At 51.4% G+C, this 15801-nt stretch overlaps 2 protein-coding genes across 4 annotated transcripts; one reads left to right on the top strand and one right to left on the bottom strand.

Moving 5' to 3' along the window:
- The first annotated feature begins 405 nt into the window (after positions 1-405).
- On the top strand, positions 406-7981 carry MAD2L2 (mitotic arrest deficient 2 like 2). The gene is made up of 8 exons (XM_053280870.1): positions 406-942; positions 1797-1915; positions 2645-2716; positions 2920-3020; positions 3880-3974; positions 4814-4887; positions 5975-6067; positions 7506-7981. Exons 1-8 carry the CDS (start codon positions 903-905, stop codon positions 7545-7547), a joined length of 636 nt encoding a protein of 211 aa, XP_053136845.1. The 5' UTR covers positions 406-902; the 3' UTR covers positions 7548-7981.
- Positions 2375-14193, bottom strand: LOC128338434 (F-box only protein 6-like). 3 transcript variants are annotated; one of them, XR_008312619.1, is made up of 8 exons: positions 13465-14193; positions 13111-13197; positions 12431-12707; positions 11131-11257; positions 10334-10429; positions 9910-10045; positions 9329-9585; positions 2375-7946 (listed from the first exon to the last, which is right to left on the bottom strand). XR_008312619.1 is itself a non-coding variant. In XM_053280865.1 (7 exons), exons 3-7 carry the CDS (start codon positions 12687-12689, stop codon positions 9439-9441), a joined length of 765 nt encoding a protein of 254 aa, XP_053136840.1. In that variant the 5' UTR covers positions 12690-12707; positions 13111-13197; positions 13465-14193; the 3' UTR covers positions 8216-9438. The 3 variants fall into 3 exon arrangements, 2 of the variants coding, with proteins under 2 accessions (XP_053136840.1, XP_053136841.1); XM_053280865.1 differs by lacking the exon at positions 2375-7946 and having other exon boundaries at positions 8216-9585; XM_053280866.1 differs by lacking the exons at positions 2375-7946; positions 13111-13197 and having other exon boundaries at positions 8216-9585.
- Between the last annotated feature and the right edge of the window lie 1608 nt (positions 14194-15801).

The raw sequence follows: 15801 nt of genomic DNA, 5'->3' as shown, positions 1-15801 counted from the left end.
GCCGACGATGGGTTGTCTTTCCGGCTGCCCCGAAGCCAGTCCTCAGTTAATACGACGCGGAATAAGAAGAAAACAAAAAGCAGCACCGGAGCAAGCAGGCGCGGGGGGAGGAGGAGCTTGGCAACCCGGACCGGCCAGCCACCAGTGCGGGGAAAGAGGGCGCTTGGCTGCCGGCAGGGCGCCTCGCAGCGGACTCGAGTGCCGCCTCCGCCGAGGCGAACGCAGCAAGAGAGCCCCGACGCCGCGCCAGGGCGCACGGGCTGCCGCGCACCAGCAAGACGTACGGGCGCTAAGACCCGGGGCGAGGAGGAGAGAGGAGGAGGAGGCGGGCGCGTCAAACGGCCGCTCCTCCTCCTCCTGCCGCGCTGTGCGCGTCACCCCCAGCCTACCCCGCTGCCTCCTCCCCGGCCGGAGCCGCTGCGGCTGGCCGTGCGCCCTGGAGAGGTTGCTGGGAAGGGGGCCCCGGCGCAGCCGCCCTAGCCAAGCGCTTGCCTGGCCAGCGCGCCGCCGCCGCCCGCGAGGGCTTCCTCCAAGCAAGGCCGCGCCTCCCTTTGTTCGCGCGGAGCTGGGAAGCCAGTAAGGGGCGACCCCCAGCAGGGAAAGCGGGGTGGCCGGCTGCCCTGGCGCGCGCGCGAAGGTAGCCTGGCGGAGTTTTCCCCTTGGCCGGTCACGGGAGGGCTTGGTGCGCCGGCAGGGTGCTCCTTCGCTCCAACAGCGATGCCCCGAGGCTTTTGACTACAAGGCCCATCACCGCCCAGCAAGGGCTGTGGCAGCGGCGGATGCTGGGAGTTGGAGTCAGCAGCAGGCCTGCTTAGCGGGGGCGCCGCTGCCCGGTCCTTGGAGGCAGCCCAAGACGCCGTCCTCCTCGCCCCCATCCCCTTCTTTCCAAGGTTTCTGCGAGGATGACCACCCTAACCCGGCAGGATCTCAACTTCGGACAAGGTACTCCGGGGCGCCGCATTCTTTAACCCTTGGCAGAACATCCTGAGCTGGGGAGCGAGCCCCAGCTCAGCCGAGGAAGGTCGCCTTTGCCTGCAGGGGGGCCTGGGTTCACTCCCTTCCCTGGCAGCATCTCCAGGTAGGGCTGGGAGAGGCTCCTGTCCGAAACCTTGGAGAGATGCTGCCAGTCAGTGTGTTTGGTTTGGTTTTACACTTCCTCCAAGGAGCCCAGAGCTGTGTACTACATGCTTAAGTTTCTCCTCACACCAACCCTGTGAAGTAGGCTAGGCTGAAAGAGAAGGGACTGGCCCAGTCATGTGCAGACACTACTGAGCTAGATGAACCATCTGACTCCGTAGAAGGCAGCTTCGTGTATTATTGTGTTTGTAAATATGCCCTTAAGTTTCAGCCTAGCAAGTGTAAGTGACATTTTATTTACTTATTTATTATTTAACTGACACATTTGTGTCTACCACCCAAAATGCAAGTCTCTGGGTGGTTTACAACAAAACAATAAAAACAAATAAAAAGGTTACAATTTGGCAACAATTTAGAATTGTTGAAACTATTAAAACACACAAACAATTAAAACAGTATCTAACTTAAAAGCCTGGGTGAACGAGGCTTTTGACTTTGCAAAACCAGCCTATGCTTGTCTACTCAGACTCAGTAAAGCCCATCACATTCAATGGGATTTATTCCCAAGTAAATGGGCATAGAATTACAACCTGAAGCTGGCAGTCCATATTTCCACCTTTGCCTGCATTTTGTGTAGTGTGTTAACCCTGAACCCAAACACTTATTTTCCCCACCACTGGCTTTGTCCCATCCATTGTCCTCTGCCTCCTACCCTTCAGTTGTCGCTGATGTGCTCTCTGAATTTTTGGAAGTGGCCGTTCACCTCATCCTTTACGTCCGAGAAGTCTACCCAACTGGCATCTTTCAGAAGAGGAAAAAATATAACGTACCTGTCCAGGTGAGAAACGCCTCCATTTTTAGGCCAGTTTGCCCATCCATCTTCAGCTCTTGCTCAGATATCTTTAAAAACCAAACAAAAAACTCCCTGTAATTTTTTCCCCTTCCAAATACTCCCGCAGTTTGTTTTCCACACCTAGATTGTGGCTGTTGCCTGTCCTTTCTTTCAGTCCATGCTTAAAAAACAAAAATTAAAATGTAGGCCGGTTTGCTTGCACTGTTCGGCGTGTTGGCTGCATGGAACCTCCCTGTTGGACATCAGTCTCTCTCTGAATATGGAACTCCTGGAGACAAAGAACACAGGGGAGAGCTGCTAGTTTCTAGCCCTACTTGGGGGTTTCCTGCGGGCATGTGATTGACCACTGTTGGCAACTTATTGCTAGGGATGTGCACAAAATGCGATCCGAGCTCTGAATCATGGCACATTCCCTGTACTCTTAACAGGGAGAAGAGCAGGTCAATCAGTCAATCAATTTATTACATCCATAGGCCATACAGAGAACATACAAGAAAGATTAAAACCAGATTAAAAACACAATATGCGAACAGTAATATGAGAAGAGCAGGTGTAGACCAGCTCCTCCTCTGCTGGTTGCTGACCATGCAAATGGCCACTGCATTTGGGGGATGTGAATTCCAGGAGTTATATAGCATTGCTTGTTGTCCTTAGTTGAGATCCGGGAAGGGGAAGCATATTTATAGATAACGGGAGATGCTTAATTCTAAACAGATGTCTTGTCATCCTGAGTTGAATCAGTACATCCAGGACACACTTCACTGCATCAAGCCTCTACTGGAGAAGGTGAGTCTCTATAAATTCGATGTAGTTGTCCCGTTCCATTGCAACTCTTTTCCCCCACCCCATTTTGAGAAGGTCTAATAGGTACCTCTGTCTCTTGCTGGACCAACTTAGTTTGGGATGGGTGCATGCAAACTTCTGGGTTTCATAGGACTCTGTGTCAAGTCAAATGGAATAAAAAGTTCTTGTGTTCGGACGCTTCTCAGAATGACGTGGAAAAGGTCGTGGTCGTAATCCTGGACAAAGAGCATCATCCGGTGGAGAGGTTTGTTTTCGAAATCACGCAGCCACCCCTGCTGTCGATCAGGTGAGGATTTATTTCCTGATAGGCTGTTCCAAGCACTGCATCTTTGCCTCTGTCCTGAAAGCTGGCTTTTCAGCATTGGAGCTGTCTGCTCTGAGTCACAGAATGTTCACCCGGGGATTGGCTGTGCTCTTATGAACAAAGGCGTTGGGTATTCTTACCAGGGAAACTCAAGTAGGTGTGTGATGTTTCTAGTCCGGGGCATGCAGAAGGCAGAGAGCTGGCATTATGGTAGCAGGCATGAATTGTCCACTTTGCTAAGCAAGGTCTGACCTGGTTTGCATTTGAATGGGAAACTTCATGTGTGAGCACTGTAAAATATTCCCCTCAGGGGATGGAGCTGCTCATGGGAAGAGCATCTGCGTGCTTGCATGCAGAAGGTTCCACATTCCTTCCCTGGCGGCATCTCCAAGATAGGGCTGAGAGAGACTTCTGCCTGTCATCTTGGAGAAGATGCTGCCAGTCTGTGTAGACAATACTAAGCTGGATGAACCAAGGGTCTGACTCGGTAGAAGGCAGATTCCTATGTTTGTAGGTCAAAATTTGCTGCTAGATCTCTGTGCGATCAGCAAGGGTTCCTGGCTCCCAACAGATTAAGAAGTGCATGTCGGGGAAAACGCACTCTCCCCTGGCGACCCACTCTCTCAGCCTCTGTTTCAATTCCAGACATCTCCAGGATCTTGGTTTGCAGGGCTTGGAAAGTTGGTGAACAGGGGGTGTGCAAATCTCCAGAGTCAGAAGAATTGTATACCCCCTATTCACTAACTCCTCTCCAAGACGACTTGGTTTTGTTAACCAAAATGACTGCCCTTCGATTTCTGCTTGGCGATTAAACGCTGCCTCTCCCTTCTCCGTCTTCCAGCTCCGATTCCCTTCTGAACCACGTGGAGCACCTCTTGCGTGCCTTCATTTTGAAGATCAGCGTCTGCGACGCCGTGTTGGAAAACAACCCTCCAGGTCGGCCAGCAAGCAGCGTTTGTTCCGTAGCAGATTTGGGTTGGGTCTCTAGCTTATTCTCCGCTTTCCAAAAGGGAGTGGACATTTGCAGCCATCGAAACAAAATGCTACGTACGGCTCTCCTGCATCCCTTCCCAGGAAAACGGGAAAAGCTTAGTGGAGGTGAAAAGCGCTTGCATTTCACCTAGCGGTCACACGGTTTCCCATCCGCATCCGAGGATGAATATAATTATAAGCCTGTTCACCCAGGCTTTTAATTAGATATTGTTTTAATTGTGTAATAGTTTTAACGTTTTTAAATTTTAAGTGTTGAAATGTGTTAATCTTTTTATTGGTGGTTTTTATTGTCTTGTAAACTGCCCAGAGAACTTGCGTTTTGGGCTGTATAAAAATGGGATGGATAGATAGATAGATAGATGTATATACAAACTTTCAAGAAAAAAGTGCTTAGAGTGGTGTACATAGCAAAAGACAGAAGAAAGGGGCTCCCCATCTCAAAAGGAGAGCTGGTCTGCTGGTAGCGAGCATGGAGTATCCCCTTTGCTAAGCAGAGTCTGCCCTGGTTGGCGTTTGGATGGGTAACTGCACATGAACGCTGTAAGATGGTTCCGCTTAGGGAATGGGGCCATCGCTCAGTGGAAGAGCATCTAGGCCCCAGGTTCACTCCCTGGCAGCATCTCCAGGTAGGGCTGGGAGAGGCTCCTGCCTGAAACCTTGGTTAGCTGCTGCCAGCCAGTGCCTGCATTACTGAGCTAGATGAGCCAAGGGTCTGACTCGGTAGAAGGCCGGTTCCTAGGACTCCTAATGATTGATTTCCCCCCCGTGCTCTTTCCTCACAGGCTGTACTTTCACTGTCCTAGTGCACACGCGGGAAGCCGCCACCCGTAACATGGAGAAAATCCAGGTGATCAAGGTGAGTGGAGATGCTTGAATTGCAGAGGGGTCCTGCAAATCGTGTGATCCCCTCTCTTCTTTGACATCCCCCCACCCCCATGGAAAGGAACGGCTTCTAGCCACTGTGAACAATTCTGACACTTGGGCAGTTGTTCCTGCTATTAATAATTTCATCTTTCCTTGTGGTTGGCATGCAGGCTGAACAAGAACATAACAGCCCTGCTGGATCAGGCCCAAGGAGGCCCATCTAGTCCAGCATCCTGTTTCCCACAGTGGCCCACCAGATGCCTCCGAGAAGTCCACAGGCAGGAGTTGAAAGGGTCAGGCCCTCCCTCCTGCTGTTGCTCCCCTGCAACTGGCACTCAGAGGCATCCTGCCTTTGAGGCTGGAGGTGGCCCACAGCCCTTCGACTAGTAGCCATTGATAGACCTCTCCTCCACGAAGTTATCCAAACCCCTCTTCAAGCCATCCAGGTTGTTGGCTGTCACCACATCTCATGGCAGGGAATTCCACAAGCGGATTATGTGTTGTGTGAAAAAATACTTTCGTTTGCTGGTCTTAAATTCCCCGGAAATCAGTTTCATGGGATGACCCCTGGTTCTAGTGTGCTGTGAGAGGGAGAAGAATTCCTCTCTCTCCACTTTCTCCACACCAGACATGATTTTATAGACCTCTATCGTGTCTCCCCGCAGTCGTCTTTTTTTTTCTAAACTAGAAAGCCCCAGGTGTTGTAGTTTAACAAGTGTATATCATTTCCCATTCCACCTCTTTCTTAAACGGCTGTGTGTGTGTGTGTGTGTGTGTGTGTGTGTGTGTGTGTGTGTGTATTTGCAGGCGGGGAGAGAAATGTTTGCATATTTCTCCTTTGTGTGTACACACACACACGCACTCACTCTTATCCCTTGATGGTTGCAATGCCAGCAGTGACCTGCCTGTGTGAATGGGCCATCTCGTCCAGAGCCCGGCAGACTCCCTTACCCTCAGATGTAAACCTTTCCCAAACTGGGTCAATTCACGCACTCCTCTGCCAGGGGAAATCAGGGGATCACCATGCATGTGTGAACCAACCCCGGAACGAGCCAACCCCTTTGCATTCTTCCCTGAAGGATTTCCCCTGGATCCTTGCCGACGAGCAGGACGTCCATATGCGCGACCCGCGGCTGATCCCGCTGAAGACCATGACGTCGGATCTTTTAAAAGTGAGTGGGGCGTTTTATCTTAAATTGGTGCTTGGGAAGAGGGGTGTCAAGTCCCGCGATGGAGCTGTCTGCGGAATGTGGGTGGGGCTATATTGACAGCCATGGCCCCGCCCCCTTTCACTAGACTCCCCAATGGGTGCAAGGTAATTGCCTTGGAGTGGGTGGGGCTTGCTCCCTAAAGTGGGCAGGGCTTTGCTAAAGGAGCCTGATGGGAGCCAAGAGACCATCTAGACTCACCTTCCCTTCTGCCATCCTGTGCAACTTAAATAGACCGAACACTGTCACTACCAGAGCAGGAGTACAGCAGAACAAATGGAGTCCAGATTGCTCACATCAGTGAGCCAAGCCAGATAATTTGTGGGACGGTGTGCCAGCCTCTCCCACTTCGGGTTCGCTAGCAAAAAGTGACCCTGGTGTGCTGTGAGAGCGTCTTTCCTCCCCACAACCTTGTCTGGTGTGGGACATTCGCTGTCTCTCCCTCTTTCTCGCTCTCTCGCTGTTAAAGCATCCGTCAGTCCTTCGTAGATGGCTGCCCCAGAAGATATTTTTTCCACACCTTGAGTCATAGGATAGCAGCTGCTTCTCACAATTTATCCTGGCCGGCCGCCCAGGCATTGGGCATACTTCCCTCCACAACAGCCGCTTTTTTGCCTTTTAACTCCCCGCAATTATGCTCCAGCGAAGCCAAGGGTGTGTGCAAAGAACGTGGAGAACAGGGGCGCCGTCGGAAACATGACACGCCAGAAAGCTGAGTCCAACACGCACATCTTTCTGGCGTGGGCGTGCCGTTGGATCCAATTTGCACCGCGTATTCACCGATCCGGCAGATGGCAACCCTTATATGGGACTGGGGGATTTGGCAAACTTTGGATGAGGAATAAACTTTGCAAACGCTTCGCTCGTGTTTCCGGGTTTCTGCAAGGAGGCCTCTCTTGGGTAGCAGGACTTGGGAAAGATCCTGTCTGAGCTTTTGGAGAGCTGATATTTTATTCCTTTAGATTGTGTAGTGTTGCTTTAATACATTACTACTACTTTCAGGGAGCCCCAGAACGGTTTGTGACCTGGAATTGAATTAAAATAGAGTTGGATCTTCTTCTCTGTAAACTGCATTGAAACTGGTTTGAAACCGGTTTGAAGCATCTGAACCGGTTACTGAACCAGTAAAGTTAGTATCTGAATCAGAATCAAACCAGCGTGTCGAAAATATACCGATCTCCTTCCCTGCCTCTGTCTGTTCAGCCATACACACTGTTGCCAGTTTCAACTAGAGGGCTTTGGAATCATGCAAATAGGTGTGGGGGGGTAGCTTTTTGTGTTTTTTTTAAGCATTGGTAGAAAAACCCTCCAAGGAACAGAACCCCAAATGTTAAGGGATCAGCTCTCAGATTACTGTTTTATTTAATTTTGTTTTTAATTTGCTCACGTTTCTCCTTTCCAGATGCAGCTGTATGTAGAAGAGAGAGCCCAGAAAGGTACTTGAATCCAGCTCTTCTCAATGGGCCTTGAACCTCAAACGATCTTGAAGGGCAAGGGCAAAAAAAGGTGCCCCTCTCTGCATAGAGAACATGGGTGCTTCAACCACTGATCCTCAGTGACTTTTCACACTGTGCCAAGAGTTTCCTCGCACATGTGTCTTGTCAAGTGCCCTTATCTGTCTGTATAAAAGAGAGTCTGCCTCTCCTTCAGCAAGTCTCTGTGTCTGAATGTTGCACACTTATCAAGTTCCTAGACCTGTGTGAGGATCGATGTTGAAGAGGAGCAGCGGTAGGATGTCAGTGGACACCATCTGTGGTTATGAAGCGTGTGTGTTTATGTCTGTGTCGTGACTCTGTCCAAGGTGGGTTAGCTTGTTCGGAGCGTACCACTGTGAAGTTTTTGGCTGTCAATAAACAGGAAGATTTTCATTGTCAATAAGTTTCCTGTGAATCCTCAAAGCCAGCTTATTCTGGGTCTGGAGGAGAGGAAGGAAGCAGCTGCTGGTTCTGCCCCTTTCTGTTGCCCAGCTTTTCCTTTTAATATCTCCCCACTGGATTTTTACTTGCCTTCTGCTCCTCTTCCTCCCTCCATCCCTTGGCTAGCCTCTTTGCTGCTCCCCATTTCCTTCACACTATTGCTGATTTCAAGAAGAGAGCTTTGGAATCATGCAAATAGGTGTTATTCTTTTTTAATTGTATACACTGGTAGGGGAAAAGGAAAACATTCCAAGGTTATACACCCTTCTGTATCACGAAGGACAAAAAGACTTTTTTATTTTGGAGACACACGGAACAACATTCCTTGGAAGATAGAAGAGGCACCTTCAACCACAAAAAGGCAGCAACGGCATAAGCAAGAATAACGCTTAACCCTTCGCTGACCTCTGCCCACTGGAAGCGAATGTAAGGCTACAAAATCAGGTTTAGCCATCTTATAGGAAGTATTTTCCAGCATATAGAGAGCGGGGCTCAACTTAAAGCCTCCTGCCGTGGTCAGAGCCCCCTTTCCTTTTTGTTCCCCATAAGCAAAGGAATACGTTAGTTCAATTCCAGGGTCAACCTTTCATTGCTACCTCTGCACAGTCTGTTGTACAGCGCCAACAGGCAGTACTGGAAGGCAGAGAGTAAAAGCAAGCACAGAACTTGGGTGAAGCAGAAAAGATCTGAAATTGAGGCGACATACAGAAGTACACAGAAACAGGCCACACTCTCAGTGCTTTGCCCCCTCCAATAAGCGTACAGATCTGCTGCCTACTGAGTCTGGCCACTGGCTCACCCAGCCCAACACTTGTCAACACTGACTGGCAGCAGCTCTCCAGGTTTCGGCTGGAGTTTTTCTCTCTGCCTTTGTGCCTCTAACAAGTGTATGAAGCTACTGTCTACTGAGTCTGGCCACTAGCTCACGCAGTCCGGTATTGCCGACACTTAACTGGCAGTGGCTCTTTAGGGTTTCAGAAGAGGTATTTACCTTTGACTAGAGGAACCAGGGGTTGAACCTGGAACTTTCTGCAGGGGTTCTACCCATTCAGCGCCTGCCCACAAGTAGCTGCCCTATGCCAAATCACCCCCCGGTCCCTTATTCTGATGCCCTTTACAGAGGGTGATAGTGGTTTCCGGCACTGGCCAATCAGCGCTGTGCAAGTTCTCAATCGCACCGCACATACTGAAAAAAAAAAAAAAAACCAGGTTTCCCGCGGGCTCAGTCTTGGAAGAAGATGGCAGGCGTCTCTAAAATACCCTTCTCCATCAGGCTCACCGCTGAAACTGATGTCAATTCTGTACGCACCTTAATCTGACCACCACAGCACATCGACGGCAAGCTTCATCCACAAACTGCACAGGAGAAAGGAAAAGTGCTGCAAATCTGGGAAGTGGTCACCACCACGCCACTGGTCTTCATTCCACGACGTCGGGGGTAATGGTGATGCTGCTGTTGGTGACTCGGATGCCGTACCAGCCCGCCCAGTATCGGGTATCTTCGCCTCCATGCTCAAAGAGGATGTAGCGGACCCCGGAAGGATAGTTCTGAAAAGTGTACAAAGCCTGGAAGGGAAGAGCGAGGGAGAGGACGTGTGAGTTTCGGGGAGGAGAGCTGGTCTTGTGGGAGCAAGCAGGAATGGCCCCCCTTTGCTAAGCAGGGCCCACTCTGGTTTGCATTTGGATGGGGAACTAGGTGTGTGGGGCCCCGCAAGATATGGAGCTATGGCCCCATTCCTCAGAACTTCTATCTGAAGCTGCCATACTGAGTTGGACACTTGGTCCATGCAGCTCAGTATTGCCGCCAGGGACTGAGCCTAGAGTGTTCTGCATGCAAAGCCACTGAGTGACGGCCCCATCTTCACACCGCCCACGGCGGACTGCTTTTACCTCGCGCCACTCTGCGTCGCCCCACTGCTCTATGACCAGGTCTTCGGTCGAAAATTCTTCGAGGACGATGTAGTCCGAGGACAGCAGCTTCACGCACAGTTGGTAACGGCAGCCGCAATCGTGCTGGGCAGTATACCTTAAAAAAAAATGCATAAAAGGAGGACTTGAGCGTGTGTTTAAGCGAGGGAGCCAGCCTCATCTTTCTGAGAAGCGAATTTCGCAACTGTGGAGCCACCACTGAGAAGGCCCTGCCAGTCCAAGCACGGGGTCTGGGCGTGGGTTGGGAGCAAGCAGTCCTAAAGGGAACACGGTCCCAGATTGCTTGGGGGCTTTGATGACAAAAGATAATTAAAAAAAAAAAAATCAACCCTCTAAACTGAGCATCCTGGAAATGGTCTCCTCTTTGTTTCCCCCCCCTACTCACCAGTCCCGCACCACAATCGCAGGCTTGGCTTTGTCCATCAGCTGGTCCCAGTAGCCTTCTTCTTTCAAGCTGATGAGCTGCTGCTTCGTGCAGGCCCTGAGGGTAACGATCAAGCCATTAACGACTGCAGCCGGTGTTGCCGAACTGAGCCAGATTGGAGGGACGGAGTCCATTCCCCCCTGTCTCACCCCCAGGATAATTTCAATCCCTTCTAGCCTGCATAGTCTCACAACTTCAGGGCTGACCCGAGCGCTGGCCAATCAGTGCTGTGCAGATCCAGATTCTATGACAATCTGGGGGTGAGGGACAGGTTTCCTGCTGCTGTGGGGGCAATCCTGCCTCTTCTCACAGCAACCCCTCAATTCCCTGTACTTCATATCTTTCAGATATGAAATACTTCTGGACCTTTGCCTTGAGAAGGCAGACAGCTCAACAGCCTGACAGACGACAAGGCAGTTTTATCAGGAACCTCCGTTGCTCAGCGAAAGGGCCCCTGCTCTGCAGGCGGACGGTCCAAGGCTCAATCCCTGGCAGCATCTCCACATAGGACTGGGGAAGACCTCTGCCTGAAACGCTGGTGAGCCGCTGCCAGTCAGAGCAGACAATCCTCAGCGGGATGGACTAAACGCCTGACTCTGCAGAGGGCAGCTTCATCGAGCCAGTTTGTTCTGACCCATGATGCCAGTTTCCTATCAAGCTGCTTCAGAAATTGCATCGGTGACCTTTAGCTTCAGCCAGTGAAGCAATAAATCATTCCACCTACTCTGAGAATCCATTTCAGCTCCAACAAGACTCACTCAAAAGATGTGACAAAGTATTTCTGAACGTGTGGGTGCGGGGATCTTTGCCCACAGTCTCCAGGAAGCTCCTCGATGCGCCATTTTTTCCTTCCGTTGGACTGGATTTCCCAGAAGTCAAATCCCTCTGAGGAAAAACCCAGAAAGGCGGTCAGTGATGAGAGACTGGAAGGTGGGGTATGGAGCATCGTCGATAAAACAGGTTGTTCTAGTGAGAACTAATTGGTCTACTTTCCTTTCACTGTCTCTACAACTGGTCTAGATTTGGTTCAAACCAAGGTCCACCAGTCAGATCTCTTGTACCTCAAATGTCCATGCGTCCGTCATCTTGTATCGGGGTGGATGACATCATTACAAACGACACCACTGAGGCGTCCTTGTGTGTCATTCACTATAACTGTACCCAATTTGGTTCAAGTTGGTTAGACTGTCCACAAGTTAGTGCTTGTGCCTCAAATATTTACCTGTCCGCCATCTTGAATTCGGTTGTATGACGTCGTCACAATCTGTGCCGTTGTGATATCCCTATGTGTCCCTACAGCTGCAGCCAATTTGGTTCAAATCGGTTAAGCGGTTCACAAGTTAGCCCACTTGCGCCTCCCAAGTTTAGGCGTCCGCCATCTTGAATCGGTGTGGATGACATCATCACAAACTATGCCATTGAGGTGTCCCTGTGTGTCACTCAGAGCAGCTATACCCAATTTGGTTCAAATGGGCAAGGGAGTCCACAAATTAACCCACATGCACCTCAGATGTTCATGTGGCCGCCATTTTGAATTGGATGACATCATCACACACCATGCCATTAGGAAATCCCCTGTGTGTCCCTACAGCTGAAGCAAATTTGGTTCATATTGGTCCAGCTGTTGCGAAGTTGTTAGTGGGGGACACACACGGACGGACCCACACACAGAATGCCAGGTGATCTCATAAGCCTACTGGGACGTAGGCCAATAAATTTAGAAAACTTATTAAATGTTTTTAATAAATGGAATGTTCCTTCAATTGAAGCACTCCTCGCACACAGAAATCAAGCAGGCTAGGCATCTCGCTGAGAGGCTTGCTTTCTAGAAGCAAGGAGAGGCATTTTACTTTTTTTTTTAATGTGGAAGAGCAGTCTGAAATGGCATAGTCTCCCCTTGCTCAGGGAGGGCTATACCACATGACATTTCTGAATGCATACCTTGCTCTGAAATACTCGTCTCTTTCAAAAACGTAAGTGAAGGTTGTGAAAATCACAACCACCTCATCCTCCCAGAAAGAAAAAGGAAAAAAATAAAATAAAAATCCAGAGACCAACCTTCAGCATAGGGGTTTTTAATTAAATTTCTTCTCAGGCTGAACAGGAAATAGGCGGCCCTCCAGTCTTGGATGCTCCGGTCCAGCCGCTTGTAGTAGTAGCCCTCCCGCTGGCATTTGCGTTTCCACGGCGTGGGCAGGTCCACCAGGTCTCGCCAGTGGGAGCAGACCAGCCGGCAGGAGAGAACCAGGTCCTTGGCAGGGACCCAAGACAGCACGTCCAGCAAGAGGTCTTCCGGAAGGTCCGCGACATTCAGCATCCTCCTTTGCGGAGAGGCCTGCCAAGGAGAAGCAGGAGGTCATTCTTTGCTCCCCACTCTTTTATAGATCTTTCCATCATGTCTCCCTTTCCTAGCCTTTTCTCTAACCTCTGAAGCCTCCATGGCTGCAGCCTTGTCTCCTAATGTTAACTGCCCAGAGATGAAAGTCTGGGGCGGTGTGCCCCCTAATGGCACAGTGGGGAAATGACTTGGCTAGCAAGCCAGAGGTTGCCGGTTCGAAGCCCTGCTGGTATGTTTCCCAGACCTCTATGGGGCAGCAGCGGTATAAGGAGATGCTGAAAGGCATCATCTCATCCTGTGCGGGAGGAGGCAATGGTCAACCCCTCCTGTATCCTACCAAAGACAACCCCAGGGCTCTGTGGGCGCCAGGAGCCGACACTGACTCGACGGCACACTGTACCTTTGGCTTACAAATTTGATAGACAGACAGGTGTTCCAGGGCCCCTGATAATCTCGGTTACCCTCTGCTGCATCGTCTCCAGTTCACCTGCAGAAAGCCAGCTTGTTAGGAAAAGGGGCGCGGAGATGCTTGCTTCCCACAGGCCAGGAGGATGGGTGGCTTTTGACCCCCATCGCTCTCCCTGGCCCGAAGGCCCCCCAAGTGATAGCTGCTCACAGGAGGCGAAGGAGAACGGCAGGGTGTCAGCAAAGCTCTGGGTGGGGGAGTAGCGCCCCCCTCCCCAAAGACAGACGCAAAGCCAGGAGCTCCTGCCGATGACTCGGCCCCCTCCTCCTGCGCTCCCCGGCCGCTTACCTGTGCTAGAAAAAGCGCAGCCCAAAGGGTCTCCGCCCCGCAGCCGGCACCTGCAGGAGGAGGAAACGCGACGCAGCAAAGCCGGGCAGGCGGGGGGGATCAGCTCCGCCCAGAGAGCCGCCCCTCCCTGCCCCTGGGAACCCCCCCGGCACGTGACCGTGACGCATTTGCGAGGCCGGGCATACATCGCTGCCGCCTCCGCCCCGCCCCTCGGCTGATTGGCTGGAGCGAGCTGAGCGGGGCGAGCCCGCGTGAGTGGGCTTTGCTCAGGAGGGCCCAGCCTGGGTTGGATTTGAATGGGCGACTACACCTGCAAGATACTCCCTTAGGCGGTATGGGGCGGGGCGCTCTGGGAAGAGCACCTGCCGAGTTCCCTCCCTGGCAGCATCTCCAGAGAGACCGGGCTGGGAGAGACTCCCGCCTGCCACCTTGGAGAAGAAGCCGCTGCCAGTCAGTGTCGGTAACACCTGCTTCCAGCACCCTGTCTATGCTGGGCTCAGCAGGGGGACGGCTGCACATCTCCCGCCCCCCCCAAATAAAATAAAAGAGACCCATCGCTTGAAAAGGTTAATTTGAGCTGGAAAATGCCAAGTAGCTTTCAAGCCCGTTAGCAGAGAGGCTCCTTCTTATTGCTACTTAGGATGGGGCCTTGCTGCTTCTGCCCCCTCTTCCTTTGCCCCCACCCACTTTTACTTGCTTTCTGTGTCCTCCATCTCCCCTTCCACCACTCCTTGGCATCTCCCTCACCTCTCTCCCCCGCTTTCCCCCTCTGCTGCCTTCACATCACCTTCCCACCTCTGCCCTGTCCCCATCAGCTGCAAACGCCATTGCCAGTTTCAACAAGAGAGCTTTGGAATCATGCAAATAGGTGTTATTCTTTTCTTTTTATTGTATCACTGGTGGTGGTGGGGAAACATTCCAAGGTTATATATACATCCCTCTTCTGTATCTCAAAAGGCAAAGAGCCACCTGTGTGTGTGTTTTAAACATTCACACTGAACATCTCAGATGTTCCTGGGTGGAAGAAAAGGTAGTTGCCAGGCCAGGAGAGAGACTTCAGCCACAAGATGGGCACCAGCAAAAGGGAAGTAAGCAAGCATAACTTTAACCCTTCACTAACCCCTAGCTACCCACCATGATTGTAAGACTCCAAAATCAGGTCAAGCCACGCCTATAGTACCGGGCTGGGCAGACCTGGTCCAACTGATGCTGGACTACAACTCCCATCATCCCCAGTGGCCAAGAGCGAGGGATGGAGGGAGTTGCAGTCCAAGAACAGCTGGAAGGTCAAGAATGCTCCTGCCCGCTCGAGTAAGTCTCCCCCAGCTCGGGGTCGGCTTTCCTTGCTGTGAACAGAGGCGTAGCCCGTTAGAAACCCAGCCAGCAGGTGCTACTCGAGAGGCCAGACACAAATACAGGATTTGGGAGAAGAAGCAGAGAACACTGGAAACAGAGGCGACATCCAGAAATACAGGGAAACAGACCTGCAAGACTGACACACACTTTTTCTTTCTGCCTCTGCTCCTCAAATAAGCGTGGGGAGCTGCTGCCTACTGAGTCTGGCCACTGACACAGCCAGCCCAGGCTTGTCAACACTGACCGGCAGGAGCTCACCAGGCTTTCAGCTGCACCTGCTTATCTAGCTGCACCCGGGATCCTTTAGCTTGAGAGGCCAGGGATTGAATCTGGCTTTCTGCACGTGTTCTATGGATACGCATATGACACCTGTAGCTGCCTTATATTGAGTCAGACCCCGGATCCCTTATCCTGGGGTGCGCTGGGTCTCCAGTCCCAAGAAGAAATCTTTCCCACCTCTGCTATCTTTCAAGGGTTTGTTTTCTGTTTTTAGGCAGCTGAAGGAGGATATAATTTTCTTGCTGTCAGCCGTGATATTTGGTTAAATTGTGGTTTTCTTTGGCTGGGTTGAGTTTTTAAATGGGGTTGGCGTCGACATAGAATGCTAGAATTGGAAAAAGGGCCTTCGGAGGCTCCGGGATTGCCAGGGATTCCCTGACGCCCAACTCGGCTGGCTGCCCAGCCTCTGTCCGAAAACCCCAACGAGGGAGAGCCCACCATGAGGCAGGCGGTTCCACTGTCAAACAGCTCCCGCAGTTAGAACAGTCCTCCAAATGTCTAGGCTGAATCTGCTTCCCCGTGATTGCAACCTGCCAGGTCCTTCTCCTACGTCACGGCCCTTCAGGTATTGTACGATTTCTGTAACGCTTTTTCATTAAAAGAATCCTAAAGTGGTTTACAATACATTCAAAGATGGCTCTCATATCTTCCGCGTCTTCTCGTCTTCAGGCGAAACTGTCCCAGCCCCTCAACCTCTCCTCC

The sequence above is a fragment of the Hemicordylus capensis genome, chromosome 16 (assembly GCF_027244095.1).
Source record: "Hemicordylus capensis ecotype Gifberg chromosome 16, rHemCap1.1.pri, whole genome shotgun sequence".
Taxonomy (NCBI): domain Eukaryota; kingdom Metazoa; phylum Chordata; class Lepidosauria; order Squamata; family Cordylidae; genus Hemicordylus; species Hemicordylus capensis.
This window is presented reverse-complemented; position numbering and strand designations above follow the sequence as displayed.